At 50.4% G+C, this 23,080-nt stretch overlaps 1 protein-coding gene across 2 annotated transcripts in view; it reads left to right on the plus strand.

Annotated features, from left to right (window-relative positions):
• The window catches only part of cwf19l1 (CWF19 like cell cycle control factor 1), a 59,769-nt gene that overhangs the window by 11,462 nt on the left and 25,227 nt on the right, over positions 1-23,080 (plus strand). Inside the window, exons 1-9 of one of the 2 annotated variants that reach the window (XM_065015903.1) lie at positions 168-329; positions 480-608; positions 854-938; positions 1,006-1,090; positions 2,066-2,167; positions 2,832-3,046; positions 8,395-8,510; positions 13,790-13,874; positions 18,012-18,146. In XM_065015903.1, coding sequence (XP_064871975.1) covers positions 586-608; positions 854-938; positions 1,006-1,090; positions 2,066-2,167; positions 2,832-3,046; positions 8,395-8,510; positions 13,790-13,874; positions 18,012-18,146 — 846 coding nt within the window. In that variant the 5' untranslated portion in view covers positions 168-329; positions 480-585. Of the gene's footprint in view, positions 1-167; positions 330-479; positions 609-853; positions 939-1,005; positions 1,091-2,065; positions 2,168-2,831; positions 3,047-8,394; positions 8,511-13,789; positions 13,875-18,011; positions 18,147-23,080 lie in introns of those variants that run through there. The other variant, XM_065015902.1, reaches the window with a different exon arrangement.

The raw sequence follows: 23,080 nt of genomic DNA on the forward strand, positions 1-23,080 counted from the left end.
TTTAAATCGTAATCCTAACGTTAACCGCATATCTGACTTTAGATTAAGACCAAAAAGCAACAACAAAAAGTATGCATTTTTACGATAGACAATTATAACTTTGTGGCTGTGGTAACTAGTGACGACACTGGTTGCCAGATATGAGAGGCAACAAACAGGGCAGTTGTATAGTCGCTTTGGTTCAAAACTGAAGGTGTCCAACTAAAGCATGTCTCCAAAATGCCAAAGGACAACACAAAAGGACATTTCTTTATGATTTTGTTGTGTGACAACACTAAATATCTGGCTACCCGGAGGATTGTCCGTCCATCCGAATAGAATCATTTCCGGTATAAAGGATTTTCTTTGTTTTAAAAAACTCCATCATGTCGGGGGGGGGGGCAAAGTGCCTATACATATCACGTATTTGCTCAATAATAACCGTTGTGTTTGCATGGTTCTGTGTTAATTTACTAATAACCAGAATTTGTTTTATGAAGATGGGGAGGTTTATTTTGTCCGCAACAAAGGGGGAGGAATATTGTCGACGCACAGCGTCTCCAGCTGCCTGCCCAGACTACACAACAAGAGTCTACTTTTGCCGTAATGGGGGAGAAACCGTTGAAGATGTAAGTTACAGTTATAATTCATAGTTATTTATTATCTTCCCCTAACTTTTGGTAGTAACGGTCAAAGTTATAACCTAATAAAACGACCTAGCAGTGAGAGTAAACCACAACAAGCCGTGTAGGTAACTAGATGGCTACGATTGTCACGTTGTCCAGTTTCTTCATGAGAAAGTACACTTGCTGTTTGAATAAATAATGCACATAACTAGCTAGCTACAATTTCAATACTGTTTAATCTATTCCAGCCTCGCATGTGGTGATGTAGAAGGAAGCATTAATGCTGTGTTTAACCGCGTCCGGACCATCCAGAAGAAGAGCGGGCAGTTTGATGTAAGTCCTAACCACACAAACACACTCGCACATCCTATCAGTATGTCATCTCCTATTCTCTCTGCAGCTGCTGCTGTGTGTAGGAAACTTCTTCGGTTCGTCTCCAGGAGCTCAGGCTGAATGGCAGGAGTACAAATCTGGAGCGAAGAAAGGTAACCTATTGTGGGTCTGGGGTTAGGAACGGCATTGTGGGTCTGGAGTTAGGAACGGCATTGTGGGTCTGGAGTTAGGAACGGCATTGTGGGTCTGGAGTTAGGAACGGCATTGTGGGTCTGGAGTTAGGAACGGCATTGTGGGTCTGGGGGTTAGGAACGGCATTGTGGGTCGGGAGTTAGGAACGGCATTGTGGGTCGGGAGTTAGGAACGGCATTGTGGGTCTGGGGAGTTAGGAACGGCATTGTGGGTCTGGGGGGAGTTAGGAACGGCATTGTGGGTCTGGAGTTAGGAACGGCATTGTGGGTCTGGAGTTAGGAACGGCATTGTGGGTCGGGAGTTAGGAACGGCATTGTGGGTCGGGAGTTAGGAACGGCATTGTGGGTCGGGAGTTAGGAACGGCATTGTGGGTCGGGAGTTAGGAACGGCATTGTGGGTCTGGAGTTAGGAACGGCATTGTGGGTCTGGAGTTAGGAACGGCATTGTGGGTCTGGAGTTAGGAACGGCATTGTGGGTCTGGAGTTAGGAACGGCATTGTGGGTCTGGAGTTAGGAACGGCATTGTGGGTCTGGAGTTAGGAACGGCATTGTGGGTCTGGAGTTAGGAACGGCATTGTGGGTCTGGAGTTAGGAACGGCATTGTGGGTCTGGGGTTAGGAACGGCATTGTGGGTCTGGGGTTAGGAACGGCATTGTGGGTCTGGGGTTAGGAACGGCATTGTGGGTCTGGAGTTGGGAACGGCATTGTGGGTCTGGGGTTGGGAACGGCATTGTGGGTCTGGGGTTAGGAACGGCATTGTGGGTCTGGGGGTTAGGAACGGCATTGTGGGTCTGGGGTTAGGAACGGCATTGTGGGTCTAGAGTTAGGAACGGCATTGTGGGTCTGGAGTTAGGAACGGCATTGTGGGTCTGGAGTTAGGAACGGCATTGTGGGTCTGGAGTTAGGAACGGCATTGTTTTGACTTTGTTGTTGCAGCTCCCATCCACACCTACATCCTGGGAGCAGCCAGCCAGGAAACCCTCCGCTTCTTCCCCAGTGCTGACGGCTGTGAGCTGGCAGACAACATCACCTACCTGGGTAAGAGTAGACTCTGACCCCTGACCCTGAGTAGACTGACATCACCTACCTGGGTAAGAGTAGACTCTGACCCCTAACCCTGAGTAGACTGACATCACCTACCTGGGTAAGAGTAGACTCTGACTTCTGACCCCTGACCCTGAGTAGACTGACATCCCCTACCTGGGTAAGAGTAGACTCTGACCCCTAACCCTGAGTAGACTGACATCACCTACCTGGGTAAGAGTAGACTCTGACCCCTAACCCTGAGTAGACTGACATCACCTACCTGGGTAAGAGTAGACGCTGACCCCTAACCCTGAGTAGACTGACATCACCTACCTGGGTAAGAGTAGACTCTGACCTCTAACCCTGAGTAGACTGACATCACCTACCTGGGTAAGAGTAGACTCTGACCTCTAACCCTGACCCTGAGTAGACTGACATCACCTACCTGGGTAAGAGTAGACTCTGACCTCTGACCCTACCTGGGTAAGAGTAGACTCTGACCCTACCTGGGTAAGAGTAGACTCTGACCTCTGACCCTACCTGGGTAATACTGCTCTATATTTTCACTGCTGTTTCACAGGCTTGACCACAACATATATCTCTCTCAATTTCTCACTTACTCACACACACACACACACACACACACTCACACTCTCTCTCTCACTATGTGTGTCAGGTCGTCGTGGTGTTTTCACTGGGGCGTCAGGCCTGCAGATAGCATATGTGAGTGGTCGTGAGGGGCAGCAGGATCCGACTCCAGCTCACTGCTTCTCTCCTAAAGACCTCACTCAGCTGGTGGAGCCACTGATTAGCAACAACCAGTTCAGAGGAGTGGACATCCTGCTGACATCACAGTGGCCCCGCGGAGTCTGGCAGTACGCCAACAGCCCCGTAAGACACTCCAACTACCCTCAGCAGCACCTGACTACCCTCAGCAGCACCTGACTACCCTCATCAGCACCTGACTACCCTCATCAGCACCTGACTACCCTCATCAGCACCTGACTACCCTCATCAGCACCTGACTACCCTCATCAGCACCTGACTACCCTCATCAGCACCTGACTACCCTCAGCAGCACCTGACTACCCTCATCAGCACCTGACTACCCTCATCAGCACCTGACTACCCTCATCAGCACCTGACTACCCTCAGCAGCACCTGACTACCCTCAGCAGCACCTGACTACCCTCATCAGCACCTGACTACCCTCATCAGCACCTGACTAACCCTCATCAGCACCTGACTACCCTCATCAGCACCTGACTACCCTCATCAGCACCTGACTACCCTCATCAGCACCTGACTACCCTCATCAGCACCTGACTACCCTCATCAGCACCTGACTACCCTCATCAGCACCTCACTACCCCCTCCGTCTAAATTCACTACCCCCCTCCGTCTAAATTCACTACCCCCCTCCGTCTAAATTCACTACCCCCCTCCGTCTAAATTCACTACCACACCCCCTCCGTCTAAATTCACTACCCCCCTCCGTCTAACCTCACTACCCCCTCCGTCTAAATTCACTACCCCCCCTCCTCACAACCCCCTCCGTCTAAATGCACTACCCCCCTCCGTCTAACCTCACTACCACACCCCCTCCGTCTAACCTCACTACCCCCTCCGTCTAAATTCACTACCCCCTCCGTCTAAATTCACTACCCCCTCCGTCTAAATTCACTACCCCCCCTCCGTCTAACCTCACTACCCCCTCCGTCTAACCTCACTACCCCCCTCCGTCTAAATGCACTACCCCCCCTCCGTCTAAATTCACTACCCCCTCCGTCTAAATTCACTACCCCCCCTCCTCCTCACAACCCCCTCCGTCTAAATGCACTACCCCCTCCGTCTAACCGTCTAACCTCACTACCCCCTCCGTCTAAATTCACTACCCCCTCCTCACTACCCCTTTAACTAGCCCCACTACCCTCTGACTACCCTCTAACAACCCTCTTAACTAGCCCCACTACCCTCTAACAACCCTCTAACAACCCTCTTAACTAGCCCCGCTACCCTCTAACAACCCTCTGACTACCCTCTAACAACCCTCTTAACTAGCCCCACTACCCTCTAACAACCCTCTTAACTAGCCCCGCTACCCTCTAACAACCCCGCTACCCTCTAACAACCCTCTAACAACCCCCTCTACCCTCTAACAACCCCGCTACCCTCTAACAACCTTTTAACTAGCCCCGCTACCCTCTAACTAGCCCCACTACCCTCTAACAACCCTCTAACTAGGCCCGCTACCCTCTAACTAGCCCCGCTACCCTCTAACTAGCCCCGCTACCCAATAGCTAGCCCCACTACCCTCTAACTAGCCCCGCTACCCTCTAACTAGCCCCGTTACCCTCTAACTAGCCCCGCTACCCTCTAACTAGCCCCGCTACCCTCTAACTAGCCCCGCTACCCTCTAACTAGCCCTGCTACCCTCTAACAAGCCCCGCTACCCTCTAACTAGCCCCACTACCCTCTAACAACCCTCTAACTAGCCCTGCTACCCTCTAACAAGCCCTGCTACCCTCTAACTAGCCCCACTACCCTCTAACAACCCTCTAACTAGCCCCACTACCCTCTAACAACCCTCTAACTAGCCCTGCTACCCTCTAACAAGCCCCGCTACCCTCTAACTAGCCCCACTACCCTCTAACAACCCTCTAACTAGCCCTGCTACCCTCTAACAAGCCCTGCTACCCTCTAACTAGCCCCACTACCCTCTAACTAGCCCCGCTACCCAATAGCTAGCCCCACTACCCTCTAACTAGCCCCACTACCCTCTAACTAGCCCCGCTACCCTCTAACTAGCCCTGCTACCCTCTAACTAGCCCCACTACCCTCTAACTAGCCCCGCTACCCTCTAACTAGCCCTGCTACCCTCTAACTAGCCCCGCTACCCTCTAACTAGCCCCGCTACCCTCTAACTAGCCCCACTACCCTCTAACAACCCTCCGTCTAACCTCACTACCCCCTCCGTCTAACCTCACTACCCCCTTCCGTCTAAATGCACTACCCCCCTCCGTCTAAATTCACTACCCCCTCCGTCTAAATTCACTACCCCCTCCTCCTCACAACCCCCTCCGTCTAACCTCACTACCCCCTCCGTCTAAATTCACTACCCCCTCCTCCTCACAACCCCCCTCCGTCTAACCTCACTACCACACCCCCTCCGTCTAACCTCACTAGCCCCCTCCGTCTAAATTCACCCCCCCCTCCTCACTACCCCCCTCCATCTAACAACCTCACTAGCCCGCCCTCCCCCCTCCGTCTAACCTCACTACCCCTTTAACTAGCCCCACTACCCTCTAACAACCCTCTTAACTAGCCCCGCTACCCTCTAACAACCCTCTGACTACCCTCTAACAACCCTCTTAACTAGCCCCACTACCCTCTAACAAACCTCTAACAACCCTCTTAACTAGCCCCACTACCCTCTAACAACCCTCTAACTAGCCCCGCTACCCTCTAACAACCCTCTAACTAGCCCCGCTACCCTCTAACAACCCTCTAACTAGCCCCGCTACCCTCTAACAACCCTCTAACAACCCCCGCTACCCTCTAACTACCCTTTAACTAGCCCCGCTACCCTCTAACAACCCTCTTAACTAGCCCCGCTACTCTCTAACAACCCTCTGACTAGCCCACTACCCTCTAACATCCCCCGCTACCCTCTAACAACCCTCTAACTAGCCCCGCTACCCTCTAACTAGCCCCGCTACCCTCTAACTAGCCCCACTACCCTCTAACTAGCCCCGCTACCCTCTAACTAGCCCTGCTACCCTCTAACTAGCCCCACTACCCTCTAACAACCCTCTAACTAGCCCCGCTACCCTCTAACAACCCTCTAACTAACCCCGCTACCCTCTAACAACCCTCTAACTAGCCCTGCTACCCTCTAACAAGCCCCGCTACCCTCTAACAACCCTCTAACTAGCCCTGCTACCCTCTAACTAGCCCCACTACCCTCTAACAACCCTCTAACTAGCCCCGCTATCCTCTAACTAGCCCCGCTACCCTCTAACAACCCTCTAACTAGCCCTGCTACCCTCTAACTAGCCCCGCTACCCTCTAACAACCCTCTAACTAGCCCCGCTACCCTCTAACAACCTTTTAACTAGCCCCGCTACACTCTAACAACCTTTTAACTAGCCCCGATACCATCTAACAACCTTTTAACTAGCCCCGCTACCCTCTAACAACCTCTAACAACCCCCGCTACCCTCTAACAACCCCGCTACCCTCTAACAACCCTCTAACAACCCCCTCTACCCTCTAACAACCCCGCTACCCTCTAACAACCTTTTAACTAGCCCCGCTACCCTCTAACTAGCCCCCCACTACCCTCTAACAACCCTCTAACTAGGCCCGCTACCCTCTAACTAGCCCCGCTACCCTCTAACTAGCCCCGCTACCCAATAGCTAGCCCCACTACCCTCTAACTAGCCCCGCTACCCTCTAACTAGCCCCGTTACCCTCTAACTAGCCCCGCTACCCTCTAACAGCCCCTACCCTCTAACTAGCCCCGCTACCCTCTAACTAGCCCCGCTACCCTCTAACTAGCCCACTACCCTCTAACAACTACCCTCTAACTAGCCCCACTACCCTCTAACAACCCTCTAACTAACCCTCTAACAAGCCCTGCTACCCTCTAACTAGCCCCTACCCTCTAACAACCCTCTAACTAGCCCCACTACCCTCTAACAACCCTCTAACTAGCCCTGCTACCCTCTAACAAGCCCCGCTACCCTCTAACTAGCCCCACTACCCTCTAACAACCCTCTAACTAGCCCTGCTACCCTCTAACAAGCCCTGCTACCCTCTAACTAGCCCCACTACCCTCTAACAACCCTCTAACTAGCCCCACTACCCTCTAACAACCTCTAACTAGCCCCGCTACCCTCTAACAACCCTCTAACTAGCCCCGCTACCCTCTAACAACCCTCTAACAACCCCCGCTACCCTCTAACTACCCTTTAACTAGCCCCGCTACCCTCTAACAACCCTCTTAACTAGCCCCGCTACTCTCTAACAACCCTCTGACTAGCCCACCCCTCTAACATCCCCCGCTACCCTCTAACAACCCTCTAACTAGCCCCGCTACCCTCTAACTAGCCCCGCTACCCTCTAACTAGCCCCACTACCCTCTAACTAGCCCCGCTACCCTCTAACTAGCCCTGCTACCCTCTAACTAGCCCCACTACCCTCTAACAACCCTCTAACAACCCTCTAACTAGCCCCGCTACCCTCTAACAACCCTCTAACTAGCCCCGCTACCCTCTAACAACCCTCTAACTAGCCCCGCTACCCTCTAACTAGCCCCACTACCCTCTAACAACCCTCTAACAACCCTCTAACTAGCCCCGCTACCCTCTAACAACCCTCTAACTAGCCCCGCTACCCTCTAACTAGCCCCGCTACCCTCTAATTAGCCCCGCTACCCTCTAACTAGCCCCGCTACCCTCTAACTAGCCCTGCTACCCTCTAATTAGCCCCGCTACCCTCTAATTAGCCCCGCTACCCTCTAACTAGCCCCGCTACCCTCTAATTAGCCCCGCTACCCTCTAATTAGCCCCGCTACCCTCTAACTAGCCCCGCTACCCTCTAATTAGCCCTGCTACCCTCTAACTAGCCCTGCTACCCTCTAACTAGCCCCGCTACCCTCTAATTAGCCCCGCTACCCTCTAACTAGCCCCGCTACCCTCTAACTAGCCCTGCTACCCTCTAATTAGCCCCGCTACCCTCTAATTAGCCCCGCTACCCTCTAACTAGCCCCGCTACCCTCTAATTAGCCCTGCTACCCTCTAACTAGCCCTGCTACCCCTCTAATTAGCCCCGCTACCCTCTAATTAGCCCCGCTACCCTCTAACTAGCCCCGCTACCCTCTAATTAGCCCCGCTACCCTCTAATTAGCCCCGCTACCCTCTAATTAGCCCCGCTACCCTCTAACTAGCCCTGCTACCCTCTAACTAGCCCCGCTACCCTCTAACTAGCCCCGCTACCCTCTAACTAGCCCCGCTACCCTCTAATTAGCCCCGCTACCCTCTAACTAGCCCCGCTACCCTCTAATTAGCCCTGCTACCCTCTAACTAGCCCCGCTACCCTCTAATTAGCCCCGCTACCCTCTAATTAGCCCCGCTACCCTCTAACTAGCCCCGCTACCCAATAGCTAGCAGCCTCAGATGCTGTGTGTTTGACCCAGCTAAACAGTGTTGTTTATTTTAAACTTTTCTTTGTTTCAGGAAGTCAACACTAAGTTCTGTGGAACGACCTCCATCTCCCACCTGGCTCACAAGCTGAAGCCTCGCTATCACTTTGCTGCGGTAGAAGGAGTTCACTATGAGAGACTACCTTACAGGTACACACACTACCACACACACTACCTTACAGGTACACACACTACCACACACACTACCTTACAGGTACACACACTATCACACACACTACCTTACAGGTACACACACTATCACACACACTACCTTACAGGTACACACACTATCACACACACTACCTTACAGGTACACACACTACCTTACAGGTACACACACTATCACACACACTACCTTACAGGTACACACACTATCACACACACTACCTTACAGGTACACACACTATCACACACACTACCTTACAGGTACACACACTATCACACACACTACCTTACAGGTACACACACTATCACACACACTACCTTACAGGTACACACACTACCACACACACTACCTTACAGGTACACACACTATCACACACACTATCACACACACTACCTTACAGGTACACACACTATCACACACACTACCTTACAGGTACACACACTATCACACACACTACCTTACAGGGTAATTCACACTACCTTACAGGTACACACACTATCACACACACCACCTTACAGGTACACACACTATCACACACACTACCTTACAGGTACACACACTATCACACACACTACCTTACAGGTACACACACTATCACACACACTACCTTACAGGTACACACACTATCACACACACTACCTTACAGGTACACACACTATCACACACACTACCTTACAGGTACACACACTATCACACACACTACCTTACAGGTACACACACTACCTTACAGGGTAATTCACACTGCCTTACAGGTACACACACTATCACACACACTACCTTACAGGTACACACACTATCACACACACTACCTTACAGGTACACACACTATCACACACACTACCTTACAGGTACACACCACAACCTTACAGGGTAATTCACACTGCCTTACAGGTACACACACTAGGTACACACACTATCACACACACTACCTTACAGGTACACACACTATCACACACCACAACCTTACAGGGTAATTCACACTGCCTTACAGGTACACACACTATCACACACACTACCTTACAGGTACACACACTATCACACACACTACCTTACAGGGTAATTCACACTACCTTACAGGTACACACACTATCACACACACCACAACCTTACAGGGTAATTCACACTACCTTACAGGTACACACACTACCTTACAGGTACACACACTATCACACACACTACCTTACAGGTACACACACTATCACACACACAACCTTACAGGTACACACACTATCACACACACTACCTTACAGGTACACACACTATCACACACCACAACCTTACAGGGTAATTCACACTGCCTTACAGGTACACACACTATCACACACACTACCTTACAGGTACACACACTATCACACACACTACCTTACAGGGTAATTCACACTACCTTACAGGTACACACACTATCACACACACCACAACCTTACAGGGTAATTCACACTACCTTACAGGTACACACACTACCTTACAGGTACACACACTATCACACACACTACCTTACAGGTACACACACTATCACACACACTACCTTACAGGTACACACACTACCTTACAGGGTAATTCACACTACCTTACAGGTACACACACTATCACACACACCACAACCTTACAGGGTAATTCACACTACCTTACAGGTACACACACTATCACACACACTACCTTACAGGTACACACACTATCACACACACCACCTTACAGGGTAATTCACACTACCTTACAGGTACACACACTATCACACACACAACCTTACAGGTACACACACTATCACACACACTACCTTACAGGTACACACACTACCTTACAGGGTAATTCACACTACCTTACAGGTCCACACACTATCACACACACCACAACCTTACAGGGTAATTCACACTACCTTACAGGTACACACACTATCTCACACACTACCTTACAGGTACACACACTATCACACACACTACCTTACAGGGTAATTCACACTACCTTACAGGTACACACACTATCACGCACACACACAACCTTACAGGGTAATTCACACTACCTTACAGGTACACACACTATCACACACACACCACAACCTTACAGGGTAATTCACACTACCTTACAGGTACACACACTATCACACTACCTTACAGGTACACACACTATCACACACACTACCTTACAGGTACACACACTATCACACACACTACCTTACAGGTACACACACTATCACACTACCTTACAGGTACACACACTATCACACACACCACAACGTAACAGGGTAATTCACACTACCTTACAGGTACACACACTATCACACACACCACAACCTTACAGGGTAATTCACACTACCTTACAGGTACACACACTATCACACACACTACCTTACAGGTACACACACTATCACACACACCACAACCTTACAGGGTAATTCACACTACCTTACAGGTACACACACTATCACACACACCACCTTACAGGGTAATTCACACTACCTTACAGGTACACACACTATCACACTACCTTACAGGTACACACACTATCACACACACTACCTTACAGGTACACACACTATCACACACACACAACCTTACAGGGTAATTCACACTACCTTACAGGTACACACACTATCACACACACTACCTTACAGGGTAATTCACACTACCTTACAGGGTAATTCACACTACCTTACAGGTACACACACTACCTTACAGGTACACACACTATCACACACACTACCTTACAGGTACATTTACATTACATTACATTTAAGTCATTTAGCAGACGCTCTTATCCAGAGCGACTTACAAATTGGTGCATTCACCTTATGACCTCCAGTGGAACAGTAGTGCATCTAAATCTTTTCAGGGGAGGGGGTGAGAGGGATTACTTTATCCTATCCTAGGTATTCCTTAAAGAGGTGGGGTTTCAGGTGTCTCCGGAAGGTGGTGATTGACTCCGCTGTCCTGGCGTCGTGAGGGAGTTTGTTCCACCATTGGGGGGCCAGAGCAGCGAACAGTTTTGACTGGGCTGAGCGGGAACTGTACTTCCTCAGTGGTAGGGAGGCGAGCAGGCCAGAGGTGGATGAACGCAGTGCCCTTGTTTGGGTGTAGGGCCTGATCAGAGCCTGGAGGTACTGAGGTGCCGTTCCCTCACAGCTCCGTAGGCAAGCACCATGGTCTTGTAGCGGATGCGAGCTTCAACTGGAAGCCAGTGGAGGGAGCGGAGGAGCGGGGTGACGTGAGAGAACTTGGGAAGGTTGAACACCAGACGGGCTGCGGCGTTCTGGATGAGTTGTAGGGGTTTAATGGCACAGGCAGGGAGCCCAGCCAACAGCGAGTTGCAGTAATCCAGACGGGAGATGACAAGTGCCTGGATTAGGACCTGCGCCAGGCTTCCTGTGTGAGGCAGGGTCACACTACCTTCAACACACGGATGTTGTAGAGCATGAACCTACAGGAACGGGCCACCGCCTTGATGTTAGTTGAGAACGACAGGGTGTTGTCCAGGATCACGCCAAGGTTCTTAGCGCTCTGGGAGGAGGACACAATGGAGTTGTCAACCGTGATGGCGAGATCATGGAACGGGCAGTCCTTCCCCGGGAGGAAGAGCAGTTCCGTCTTGCCGAGGTTCAGCTTGAGGTGGTGATCCGTCATCCACACGGATATGTCTGCCAGACATGCAGAGATGCGATTCGCCACCTGGTCATCAGAAGGGGGAAAGGAGAAGATTAATTGTGTGTCGTCTGCATAGCAATGATAGGAGAGACCATGTGAGGTTATGACAGAGCCAAGTGACTTGGTGTATAGCGAGAATAGGAGAGGGCCTAGAACAGAGCCCTGGGGGACACCAGTGGTGAGAGCACGTGGTGTGGAGACGGATTCTCGCCACGCCACCTGGTAGGAGCGACCTGTCAGGTAGGACGCAACACAAGCGTGGGCCGCGCCGGAGATGCCCAACTCGGAGAGGGTGGAGAGGAGGATCTGATGGTTCACAGTATCGAAGGCAGCCGATAGGTCTAGAAGGATGAGAGCAGAGGAGAGAGAGTTAGCTTTAGCAGTGCGGAGCGCCTCCGTGATACAGAGAAGAGCAGTCTCAGTTGAATGACTAGTCTTGAAACCTGACTGATTTGGATCAAGAAGGTCATTCTGAGAGAGATAGCGGGAGAGCTGGCCAAGGACGGCACGTTCAAGAGTTTTGGAGAGAAAAGAAAGAAGGGATACTGGTCTGTAGTTGTTGACATCGGAGGGATCGAGTGTAGGTTTTTTCAGAAGGGGTGCAACTCTCGCTCTCTTGAAGACGGAAGGGACGTAGCCAGCGGTCAGGGATGAGTTGATGAGCGAGGTGAGGTAGGGGAGGAGGTCTCCGGAAATGGTCTGGAGAAGAGAGGAGGGGATAGGGTCAAGCGGGCAGGTTGTAGGGGCGGCCGGCCGTCACAAGACGCGAGATTTCATCTGGAGAGAGAGGGGAGAAAGAGGTCAGAGCACAGGGTAGGGCAGTGTGAGCAGAACTTACAGCGGTGTCGTTTGACTTAGCAAACGAGGATCGGATGTCGTCGACCTTCTTTTCAAAATGGTTGACGAAGTCATCTGCAGAGAGGGAGGAGGGGGGAGGGGGAGGAGGATTCAGGAGGGAGGAGAAGGTTGCAAAGAGCTTCCTAGGGTTAGAGGCAGATGCTTGGAATTTAGAGTGGTAGAAAGTGGCTTTAGCAGCAGAGAGAGAAGAGGAAAATGTAGAGAGGAGGGAGGAGGTACACACACTATCACACACACAACCTTACAGGTACACACACTATCACACACACTACCTTACAGGTACACACACTATCACACACACACCACAACCTTACAGGGTAATTCATACTCTATATAAACTACCATACTACCACTTTGCTGTGGTAGACGGCGTTAAACGTGTGTGTGTGTGTGTCTGTGTGTGTGTGTGTCTGTGTGTGTCTGTGTCTGTGTGTGGTGTGTGTGTGGTGTGTGTGTGTCTGTGTGTCTGTCTGTGTGTCTGTGTGTGTGTGTGTCTGTCTGTGTGTCTGTCTGTGTCTGTCTGTGTGTGTCTGTCTGTGTGTCTGTGTGTCTGTGTGTGTGTGTGTGTCTGTCTGTGTGTGTCTGTGTGTGGTGTGTGTCTGTCTGTGTGTGTCTGTGTGTGGTGTGTGTGTGTCTGTGTCTGTGTGTCTGTCTGTGTGTCTGTGTGTCTGTCTGTGTGTCTGTGTGTCTGTGTGTGGTGTGTGTGTGTGTGTGTGGTGTGTGTGTGTGTGTGTGTGTGTGTGTGTGTGTGTGTGTGTGTTTTTGTGTAGGAATCATGTTGTTCTTCAGGAGAATACTCAGCACGTCAGCAGATTTATCGCCCTGGCAACCGTCAACAACCCAGAGAAGAGAAAGGTGAGGTCTCACTGTATTGGAGGATGTTATTGACCACTCCCCTCTCTGTAGGGGAGGATGTTATTGACCACTCCCCTCTCTGTAGTGGAGGATGTTATTGACCACTCCCCTCTCTGTAGGGGAGGATGTTATTGACCACTCCCCTCTCTGTAGTGGAGGATGTTATTGACCACTCCCCTCTCTGTAGTGGAGGATGTTATTGACCACTCCCCTCTCTGTAGTGGAGGATGTTATTGACCACTCCCCTCTCTGTAGTGGAGGATGTTATTGACCACTCCCCTCTCTGTAGTGGAGGATGTTATTGACCACTCCCCTCTCTGTAGTGGAGGATGTTATTGACCACTCCCCTCTCTGTAGTGGAGGATGTTATTGACCACTCCCCTCTCTGTAGTGGAGGATGTTATTGACCACTCCCCTCTCTGTAGTGGAGGATGTTATTGACCACTCCCCTCTCTGTAGTGGAGGATGTTATTGACCACTCCCCTCTCTGTAGTGGAGGATGTTATTGACCACTCCCCTCTCTGTAGTGGAGGATGTTATTGACCACTCCCCTCTCTGTAGTGGAGGATGTTATTGACCACTCCCCTCTCTGTAGTGGAGGATGTTATTGACCACTCCCCTCTCTGTAGGGGAGGATGTTATTGACCACTCCCCTCTCTGTAGTGGAGGATGTTATTGACCACTCCCCTCTCTGTATTGGAGGATGTTATTGACCACTCCCCTCTCTGTAGTGGAGGATGTTATTGACCACTCCCCTCTCTGTAGTGGAGGATGTTATTGACCACTCCCCTCTCTGTAGTGGAGGATGTTATTGACCACTCCCCTCTCTGTAGTGGAGGATGTTATTGACCACTCCCCTCTCTGTAGTGGAGGATGTTGTTGACCACTCCCCTCTCTGTAGTGGAGGATGTTGTTGACCACTCCCCTCTCTGTAGTGGAGGATGTTATTGACCACTCCCCTCTCTGTAGTGGAGGATGTTATTGACCACTCCCCTCTCTAGTGGAGGATGTTATTGACCACTCCCCTCTCTGTAGTGGAGGATGTTATTGACCACTCCCCTCTCTGTAGTGGAGGATGTTGTTGACCACTCCCCTCTCTGTAGTGGAGGATGTTGTTGACCACTCCCCTCTCTGTATTGGAGGATGTTATTGACCACTCCCCTCTCTGTAGTGGAGGATGTTATTGACCACTCCCCTCTCTAGTGGAGGATGTTATTGACCACTCCCCTCTCTAGTGGAGGATGTTATTGACCACTCCCCTCTCTGTAGTGGAGGATGTTATTGACCACTCCCCTCTGTAGTGGAGGATGTTATTGACCACTCCCCTCTCTGTAGTGGAGGATGTTATTGACCACTCCCCTCTCTAGTGGAGGATGTTATTGACCACTCCCCTCTCTGTATTGGAGGATGTTATTGACCACTCCCCTCTCTGTATTGGAGGATGTTATTGACCACTCCCCTCTCTGTAGTGGAGGATGTTATTGACCACTCCCCTCTCTGTATTGGAGGATGTTATTGACCACTCCCCTCTCTGTAGTGGAGGATGTTATTGACCACTCCCCTCTCTGTAGTGGAGGATGTTGTTGACCACTCCCCTCTCTGTAGTGGAGGATGTTATTGACCACTCCCCTCTCTGTAGTGGAGGATGTTACTCCCTCTCTGTAGTGACCACTCCCCTCTCTGTAGTGGAGGATGTTATTGACCACTCCCCTCTCTGTAGTGGAGGATGTTATTGACCACTCCCCTCTCTGTAGTGGAGGATGTTATTGACCACTCCCCTCTCTGTAGGGAGGATGTTATTGACCACTCCCCTCTCTGTAGTGGAGGATGTTATTGACCACTCCCCTCTCTGTAGTGGAGGATGTTATTGACCACTCCCCTCTCTGTAGTGGAGGATGTTATTGACCACTCCCTCTCTGTAGTGGAGGATGTTATTGACCACTCCCCTCTCTGTAGTGGAGGATGTTATTGACCACTCCCCTCTCTGTAGTGGAGGATGTTATTGACCACTCCCCTCTCTGTAGTGGAGGATGTTATTGACCACTCCCCTCTCTGTAGTGGAGGATGTTATTGACCACTCCCCTCTCTGTAGTGGAGGATGTTATTGACCACTCCCCTCTCTGTAGTGGAGGATGTTATTGACCACTCCCCTCTCTGTAGTGGAGGATGTTATTGACCACTCCCCTCTCTGTAGTGGAGGATGTTATTGACCACTCCCCTCTCTGTAGTGGAGGGTTCAACATAGTGAGGAGCAGGGAGACATCTGAGCTGGCTTAGGGGTTAATATTGTGTCTCTCTCTCTCTAGTACCAGGATGGGTTCAACATAGTGAGGAACAGGGAGACATCTGAGCTGGCTTAGGGGTTAATATTGTGTCTCTCTCTCTCTAGTACCAGGATGGGTTCAACATAGTGAGGAGCAGGGAGGCATCTGAGCTGGCTTAGGGGTTAATATTGTGTCTCTCTCTCTAGTACCAGGATGGGTTCAACATAGTGAGGAGCAGGGAGACATCTGAGCTGGCTTAGGGGTTAATATTGTCTCTCTAGTACCAGGATGGGTTCAACATAGTGAGGAGCAGGGAGACATCTGAGCTGGCTTAGGGGTTAATATTGTCTCTCTAGTACCAGGATGGGTTCAACATAGTGAGGAGCAGGGAGACATCTGAGCTGGCTTAGGGGTTAATATTGTCTCTCTCTCTAGTACCAGGATGGGTTCAACATAGTGAGGAGCAGGGAGACATCTGAGCTGGCTTAGGGGTTAATATTGTGTGTCTCTCTCTCTAGTACCAGGATGGGTTCAACATAGTGAGGAGCAGGGAGACATCTGAGCTGGCTTAGGGGTTAATATTGTGTCTCTCTCTCTCTAGTACCAGGATGGGTTCAACATAGTGAGGAGCAGGGAGACATCTGAGCTGGCTTAGGGGTTAATATTGTCTCTCTCTAGTACCAGGATGGGTTCAACATAGTGAGGAGCAGGGAGGCATCTGAGCTGGCTTAGGGGTTAATATTGTCCCTCTCTCTCTCTAGTACCAGGATGGGTTCAACATAGTGAGGAGCAGGGAGACATCTGAGCTGGCTTAGGGGTTAATATTGTCTCTCTAGTACCAGGATGGGGTCAACATACTGAGGAGCAGGGAGACATCTGAGCTGGCTTAGGGGTTAATATTGTCTCTCTCTAGTACCAGGATGGGTTCAACATAGTGAGGAGCAGGGAGACATCTGAGCTGGCTTAGGGGTTAATATTGTGTCTCTCTCTCTAGTACCAGGATGGGTTCAACATACTGAGGAGCAGGGAGACATCTGAGCTGGCTTAGGGGTTAATATTGTCTCTCTCTCTAGTACCAGGATGGGTTCAACATAGTGAGGAGCAGGGAGACATCTGAGCTGGCTTAGGGGTTAATATTGTCTCTCTCTCTAGTACCAGGATGGGTTCAACATAGTGAGGAGCAGGGAGACATCTGAGCTGGCTTAGGGGTTAATATTGTCTCTCTCTCTCTAGTACCAGGATGGGTTCAACATAGTGAGGAGCAGGGAGACATCTGAGCTGGCTTAGGGGTTAATATTGTCTCTCTCTAGTACCAGGATGGGTTCAACATAGTGAGGAGCAGGGAGACATCTGAGCTGGCTTAGGGGTTAATATTGTCTCTCTCTCTAGTACCAGGATGGGTTCAACATAGTGAGGAGCAGGGAGACATCTGAGCTGGCTTAGGGGTTAATATTGTGTCTCTCTCTCTCTAGTACCAGGATGGGTTCAACATAGTGAGGAGCAGGGAGACATCTGAGCTGGCTTAGGGGTTAATATTGTGTCTCTCTAGTACCAGGATGGGTTCAACATAGTGAGGAGCAGGGAGACATCTGAGCTGGCTTAGGGGTTAATATTGTCTCTCTCTCTAGTACCAGGATGGGTTCAACATAGTGAGGAGCAGGGAGACATCTGAGCTGGCTTAGGGGTTAATATTGTCTCTCTCTCTCTAGTACCAGGATGGGTTCAACATAGTGAGGAGCAGGGAGACATCTGAGCTGGCTTAGGGGTTAATATTGTCTCTCTCTCTCTAGTACCAGGATGGGTTCAACATAGTGAGGAGCAGGGAGACATCTGAGCTGGCTTAGGGGTTAATATTGTGTCTCTCTCTCTCCAGTACCTGTATGCCTTCAACATTATCCCGATGAAAAGCATGGAGGCATCAGAACTGGTCAAGCAGCCTCAGGATGTCACTGAGAGCCCTTACAGCAGGATGGTTAGAGAGAACACTCTATCTGACCCTACTGTCCAGGTACTCACACACACTCTATCCGACCCTACTGTCCAGGTACTCACACACACTCTATCTGACCCTACTGTCCAGGTACTCACACACACTCTATCTGACCCTACTGTCCAGGTACTCACACACACTCTATCTGACCCTACTGTCCAGGTACTCACACACACTCTATCCGACCCTACTGTCCAGGTACTCACACACACTCTATCTGACCCTACTGTCCAGGTACTCACACACACTCTATCTGACCCTGCTGTCCAGGTACTCACACACACTCTATCTGAACCTACTGTCCAGGTACTCACACACACTCTATCTGACCCTACTGTCCAGGTACTCACACACACTCTATCTGACCCTACTGTCCAGGTACTCACACACACTCTATCTGACCCTACTGTCCAGGTACTCACACACACTCTATCTGAACCTACTGTCCAGGTACTCACACACACTCTATCTGACCCTACTGTCCAGGTACTCACACACACTCTATCTGACCCTACTGTCCAGGTACTCACACACACACTATCTGACCCTACTGTCCAGGTACTCACACACACTCTATCTGACCCTACTGTCCAGGTACTCACACACACTCTTAGGATCTGAAAACAGCCATGCTCCTCCACACACCTCCATAGACAGCCATGCTCCTCCACACATCTCTATAGACAGCCATGCTCCTCCACACACCTCCATAGACAGCCATGCTCCTCCACACATCTCCATAGACAGCCATGCTCCTCCACACATCTCCATAGACAGCCATGCTCCTCCACACATCTCTATAGACAGCCATGCTCCTCCACACATCTCCATAGACAGCCATGCTCCTCCACACATCTCCATAGACAGCCATGCTCCTCCACACATCTCCATAGACAGCCATGCTCCTCCACACATCTCCATAGACAGCCATGCTCCTCCACACACCTCCATAGACAGCCATGCTCCTCCACACATCTCTATAGACAGCCATGCTCCTCCACACACCTCCATAGACAGCCATGCTCCTCCACACATCTCCATAGACAGCCATGCTCCTCCACACATCTCCATAGACAGCCATGCTCCTCCACACATCTCCATAGACAGCCATGCTCCTCCACACACCTCCATAGACAGCCATGCTCCTCAACACATCTCCATAGACAGCCATGCTCCTCCACACATCTCCATAAACAGCCATGCTCCTCCACACATCTCCATAGACAGCCATGCTCCTCCACACATCTCCATAGACAGCCATGCTCCTCCACACATGTCCATAGACAGCCATGCTCCTCCACACACCTCCATAGACAGCCATGCTCCTCCACACATCTCCATAGACAGCCATGCTCCTCCACACATCTCCATAGACAGCCATGCTCCTCCACACATCTCCATAGACAGCCATGCTCCTCCACACATCTCCATAGACAGCCATGCTCCTCCACACATCTCCATAGACAGCCATGCTCCTCCACACACCTCCATAGACAGCCATGCTCCTCCACACATCTCCATAGACAGCCATGCTCCTCCACACACCTCCATAGACAGCCATGCTCCTCCACACATCTCCATAGACAGCCATGCTCCTCCACACATCTCCATAGACAGCCATGCTCCTCCACACATCTCCATAGACAGCCATGCTCCTCCACACATCTCCATAGACTGATATCGGCAGTAGAATGGCCTTACTGAAGAGCTCAGTGACTTTCAACGTGGCACCGTCATAGGATGCCACTTTTCCAACAAGTCAGTTTGTCAAATTTCTGCGCTGCTAGAGCTGCCACCTTCAACTGTAAGTGCTGTTATTGTGAAGTCTAGGAGCAGTAATGGCTCAGCCGTGAAGTGGTGGTCCACACTAACTCACAGAACGGGACTGCCGAGTGTAGCGCGTAAAAACCCTCTGTTCTCGGTTGCAGCGCTCACTACCGAGTTCCAAACTGCCTCTGTTGCAGCACTCACTACCGAGTCCCAAACTGCCTCTGTTGCAGCGCTCACTACCGAGTTCCAAACTGCCTCTGTTGCAGCGCTCACTACAGAGTTCCAAACTGCCTCTGTTGCAGCACTCACTACCGAGTTCCAAACTGCCTCTGTTGCAGCGCTCACTACCAAGTTCCAAACTGCCTCGGTTGCAGCACTCACTACCAAGTTCCAAACTGCCTCTGTTGCAGCGCTCACTACCAAGTTCCAAACTGCCTCTGTTGCAGCACTCACTACCGAGTTCCAAACTGCCTCTGTTGCAGCACTCACTACCGAGTTCCAAACTGCCTCTGTTGCAGCGCTCACTACCAAGTTCCAAACTGCCTCGGTTGCAGCACTCACTACCGAGTTCCAAACTGCCTCTGTTGCAGCTCTCACTACCGAGTTCCAAACTGCCTCTGTTGCAGCGCTCACTACCAAGTTCCAAACTGCCTCGGTTGCAGCTCTCACTACCGAGTTCCAAACTGCCTCTGTTGCAGCGGTCACTACCGAGTTCCAAACTGCCTCTGTTGCAGCTCTCACTACCGAGTTCCAAACTGCCTCTGTTGCAGCGGTCACTACCGAGTTCCAAACTGCCTCTGTTGCAGCGCTCACTACCAAGTTCCAAACTGCCTCTGTTGCAGCTCTCACTACCAAGTTCCAAACTGCCTCTGTTGCAGCGCTCACTACCGAGTTCCAAACTGCCTCTGTTGCAGCACTCACTACCGAGTTCCAAACTGCCTCTGTTGCAGCGCTCACTACCGAGTTCCAAACTGCCTCGGTTGCAGCACTCACTACCGAGTTCCAAACTGCCTCTGGAAGCAACGTCAGCACAAGAACTGTTCGCCGGGAGCTTCATGAAATGGCTTTCCATGTTTGCTAATTTATAATGAAATAAACAGAAATATCACATTTACATTAGTATTCAGACCCTTTACTCAGTACTTTTGTTGAAGCACCTCTGTCAGATTACAGCCTAGTGTCTTCTTGGGTCTGATGCTACAAGCTTGGCACACCTGTATTTGGGTGAGTTTCTCCCATTCTTCTCTGCAGATCCTATCCAGCTCGGTCAGGTTGAATGGGGAGCATCGCTGCACAGCTATTTTCAGGTCTCTCCAGAGATGTTCGATTGGGTTAAATTCCCGGGCTCTGCCTGGGCCACTCGACATCCAGAGACTTGTCCCGAAACCACTCCTGGGTTGTCTTGGCTGTGTGCTTAGGTTCGTTGGTCTGTTAGAAGGTGAACCTTCTCCCCAGTCTAAGGTCCTGAGTGTATTGGCCAGGTGATGAGCAGCGCCTGGTTGTCTTGGCTGTGTGCTTAGGTTCGTTGGTCTGTTAGAAGGTGAACCTTCGCCCCAGTCTGATGTCCTGAGCGTTCTGGAGCAGGTTTTCATCAAGGATCTCTCTGTACTTTACTCTGTTCATCTTTTCCTCAATCCTGACTAGTCTCCCAGTCCCTGCCGCTGAAAAACACCCCCACAGCACAATGCTGCCACCCCCATGTTTCACCGTAGGGATGGTGGTTTCCTCCAGACGTGATGCTTGGTGTTCAGGCCAAATAGTTGAATCTTGGTTTCGTCAAACCACAGGTCTGAGAGTCTTTCGGTGCCTTTTTGGCTCCAAGCAGGCATGTGCCTTTTCATTGAGGAGTGGCTTCAGTCTGGCCACTCTACCATAAAGGCCTGATTGGTGGAGTGCTGCAGAGATGGTTGTCCTTCTGGAAGGTTCTCCCATCTCCACAGAGGAACTCTGGAGCTCTGTCGGAGTGACCATCGGGTTCTTGGTCACCTCCCTGACCAAGGCTCTTCTCCCTCGATTGCTCAGTTTGGCCGGGCGGCCATCTCTAGGAAGATTATTGGTGGTTCCAAACTTCTTCCATTTAAGAATGATGGAGGGCAGTGTGTTCTTGGGGACCTTCAATGCTGCAGACATTGTTTGGTAACCTTCCACAGATCTGTGTCTCGACACAATCCTGTCTAGGAGCTCTACGGACAATTCCTTTGACCTCATGTCTTGGTTTTTGCTCTGACATGCACTGTCAACTGTGGGACCTTTTTATAGACAGTTGTGAGCCTTTCCAAATGATGTCCAATCAATTGAATTTACCACAGGTGGACTCCAATCAAGTTATAGAAACATCTCAAGGATGATCAATGGAAACAGGATGCACCTGAGCTCAATTTGGAGTCTCATATCAAAGGGTCTGAATACTTATGTAAATAAGGTATTTCTGTTTTTTTATTTTAATACATTTGCAAAAATTTCTGAACCTTATTTCACTATGTCATTATGGGGTATTGTGATGTCATTATGGGGTATTGTGATGTCATTATGGGGTTTTGTGATGTCATTATGGGGTATTGTGATGTCATTATGGGGTATTGTGATGTCATTATGGGGTATTGTGATGTCATTATGGGGTATTGTGATGGGGTATTGTGATGTCATTATGGGGTATTGTGATGTAGATTGCGGAGGTTTGTTTTTATTTTGGAATAAGGCTGTAACATAAGAATTTTGAAAAGCTCAAGGGTTCAGAATACTTTCCCGAAGGCACCGTACATTCTAGATGATTCTGTGCCTCCAACTTTAGGGCAACAGTTTGGTCCTTTCCTGTTTCAGCATGACCATGAGCACAAAGCGAGGTCCATACAGAAATTGTTTTGTTTTTTTAGAGATCGGTGTGGAAGAACTTGACTGTCCTGGTCAGAGCCCTGACCTCAACCCCATCAAACACCTTTGGGATGAATTGGAACGGCGACTGTGAGCCAGGTCTAATCGCCCAACATCAGTGCCCGACCTCACAAATGCTCTTGTGGCTGAATGGAAGCAAGTCCCCACAGCAATGTTCCTACATCTAGTGGAAAGCCTTCCCAGAAGAGTGGAGGCTGTTATAGCAGCAATGTTCCAACATCTAGTGGAAAGCCTTCCCAGAAGAGTGGAGGCTGTTATAGCAGCAATGTTCCAACATCTAGTGGAAAGCC

Source organism: Oncorhynchus nerka, unplaced genomic scaffold, assembly GCF_034236695.1.
Source record: "Oncorhynchus nerka isolate Pitt River unplaced genomic scaffold, Oner_Uvic_2.0 unplaced_scaffold_1227, whole genome shotgun sequence".
Taxonomy (NCBI): domain Eukaryota; kingdom Metazoa; phylum Chordata; class Actinopteri; order Salmoniformes; family Salmonidae; genus Oncorhynchus; species Oncorhynchus nerka.